Source organism: Gymnoscopelus microlampas (assembly GCF_963454915.1).
Source record: "Gymnoscopelus microlampas genome assembly, chromosome: 20".
Classification (NCBI taxonomy): Eukaryota; Metazoa; Chordata; class Actinopteri; order Myctophiformes; family Myctophidae; genus Gymnoscopelus; species Gymnoscopelus microlampas.
The window spans coordinates 48,039,601-48,042,595 of record NC_139957.1 but is presented as its reverse complement, the minus strand read 5'-3'; the positions used below and the strand labels follow the sequence as shown (position 1 = coordinate 48,042,595).

General features: G+C 44.2%; 1 protein-coding gene across 1 annotated transcript in view; it reads right to left on the bottom strand.

The window, feature by feature from the left end:
- Positions 1-2,547: 2,547 nt before the first annotated feature.
- The window catches only part of LOC311036179 (apoptosis-stimulating of p53 protein 1-like), a 96,918-nt gene continuing 96,470 nt past the window's right edge, over positions 2,548-2,995 (bottom strand). The window contains exon 22 of the mRNA XM_084044711.1: positions 2,548-2,685. Within this exon, the coding sequence (XP_083900837.1) occupies positions 2,644-2,685 (42 nt within the window). The 3' untranslated portion in view covers positions 2,548-2,643. The remainder of the gene's footprint in view (positions 2,686-2,995) is intronic.

Below are 2,995 nucleotides of genomic sequence, written 5' to 3'. Positions count from 1 at the left end.
TCCCCTCTGTCGGTGGGGGTCCCCGGTTCAAATATGAATATTTTGGGGGGTCACGGCCTGAAAAGGTTGAGAACCACTGCACAACCTTAGCTCACTATCGGACAAGCTCAGTAAAAGCTTGTAGATCTGCTATTTGTTGCTATGACTTGCCTATTGGTGTGGCTTGGGCACAAAAGGTTTGAAAACCACTGCAGGATAGAATATAGGACTGGAAAATAAGTGTTCTCATGATGCTCTCCATGACCGATGTATTGATGTTGCACTTTGAACTTATTATTATTTGATGTATCTAACTTGAGTTGAAAAACTTTGTTTGAAATGAGCTGAAGCCTTTTACTTTGGAGAAACAGAGCCATAAATGTCCATTCAAAAGCAGTTTTTATTTTGTATTTTTTTATAAACAAGTATTGTTTACATGACTGATGTCAATGAAGGCGCAACATAAATGTCAAAGACTTTTGAAATCATTGTATGCATCTAAAGTGTGTCTTTCACTAAAATGCTCATAACTCTGAATCTAAAGAAAAGGGGCTGTTTTTGGGGAAAACAAACTGTATTCAACTACCTCTGGCACTAGCTGATCTTGTTATAGAAAACCCTCTGGCAGGCAATGTGTTAACAGTCTTCACTGTGTACCTGTATATATATTTGCTACCAGACCTTACCAGTCCAAGACATTTGGTGAAATCGAAAAAACGGGCTTCGCAGTTCCATGCACATGGAAATGGTCATGTGTGTAATTTCAGATCAATAGCTCCAGCCACTGAGGAGAACCGGGTTTCACCACATTTTGCTCTCAGAGGTTTGTGGAATTATAAGAGGATGAATAAAAGACACACATTGGATCCCTGCCGCCAGCAGGCTCTATAAGCTTTATTATTGTACATTAATATACTGTATAGTTACAGGATGTAGAAACAGAAAGCAATGGAAGAAGCCCGTTTCAAACTTTTGCATCCAGCAGGTGGCAGCAGTGAGCTCAGCAATAAAAAAGGGTCAAAATATAGAAATAATAACTAGAAAAAGTGCTCCTCGGAGCACAGGTCTCCGCCAGGTCAGGTAGGTTATTTTGCCCTCCTGGTGGCGCTATAACAGGCCAATGTGAAAAGGGTGGCATTTATTCCTCGGCCTAGTGGGAATGTGCGTGCAAATTTTCACGGAAATCACATTTTCACGGAAATCCCACGCTGCGTTCATGATTTGAGACATTTTGTTCAAAACGGACCAATCCTGCAAAGTTTGGAAGCCAACCTAGTCAATCAGGATGGAATGTGAAATATCGGACAGATCCGTCTTGATCACATGACTATAGAGATACTGTGTACCAATTTGTGTGATGTTTGGATAAAATCTGTAGGAGTAATATCCAAAAATGTGTTTTGCACAAATCAGCCTCCTGGTGGCGCTACAACAGGCCCATGTGAAACATTTTGGGCAGAGGTTCTGATGTGGCATCCAGGGAGAACGTGTGCACAGTTTCGCAACGACCGGGCCAACGGTGCCGGAGATTAGCTGTACACAGGGACGTGCACAGATAGACTGTAGGTGGTTCTAGAGCACCTGCCCTTTGCCCTCTTGACCAGAAGTGCCCTTTTGAAAGAAAGAACAGGGGTCTTCAACAGGGGGTCCGGGACCCCTAGGGGGCCCTCAGAGTTACTACAGGGGGTCCGCCAGAGTTACTACAGGGGGTCCGTCCGTTACTACAGGGGGTCCGTTACTACAGGGGGTCTGAGGAGAACTTTAGCCAAAAATAGCAGATCTACAAGCCCACAACGCCTCGCGCTGCGAGGCGTTGTGGGCTTGTAGATCGGCTATTTTTGGCAAAGAGGTATAGGTGTAGAGGGAAATAAGAGCAGTCCAAGTAAACAAAAAAAAGTATAATTTACTTGAGCACCTGCCCCTCAAAATGTCTGTGCACACCACTGGCTGTACACAGACAGAATGACGGCCGGACGGCCGGACAGGGGGACAGGCGGACGGCCGGACAGGGGGACAGGGGGACAGGGGGACAGGGGGACAGGGGGTAAAACATGCCTTTCAACCTGGCGTAGACAATAAATAGAAATAGCAGGTTTTAATAGACAGGATCATCTTTTATACAATGTTGTTATGGTGACATAAAAATATGCTTTTTCAAACAATCCTGTTCTGTTCACACTGGAGCAGATCTATAGGGCAGCAGATCTCTATAGATCTATAGATTTATAGGGCAGCAGATCTCTATAGATGTATAGATCTATAGGGCAGCAGATCTCTATAGATCTATAGATCTATAGGGCAGCAGATCTCTCTCAAACGTTTTATGGTCATGAATCACCAGGATCCAGGATGATTCTTGGTTTAAATTAATTGATATAAATATTTTTTGGGGAAAATGAATGGATGGAACCAGAAAATGGCCGCCACTGCTATGCCTTATACTGAGCTTGTAGATCTGCTGTAACACATGTTCTGTGAACAAATACAAAACAATATAAAATGAAAACGAGTGAAAATAAAAAGAGAACAATCCTTCTGTCCATTTTTGACCGTTTTCCTCACCTCTCTCTCTCTCTCTCTCTCTCTCTCTCTCTCTCTCTCTCTCTCTCTCTCTCTCTCTCTCTCTCTCTCTCTCTCTCTCTCTCTCTCTCTCTCTCTCTCTCTCTACGCCAGAGACCGTTGTCTGGGCTTGATCCTGGGATACAGCTGGAGACAGACAAAAAGAGAGACAGACAGACATACATACAGACAGATAGACACACACACACACACACACACACACACACACACACACACACACACACACACACACACACACACACACACACACACACACACACACACACACAGACAGACAGACAGACAGAAAGAGAGAGAGACAGACACACAGACAGATAGACAGACAGACACAGACAGACAGACAGAAAGAGAGAGAGACACACACACACACACACACACACACACACACACACACACACACACAGACAGACAGACAGACAGACAGACAGACAGACAG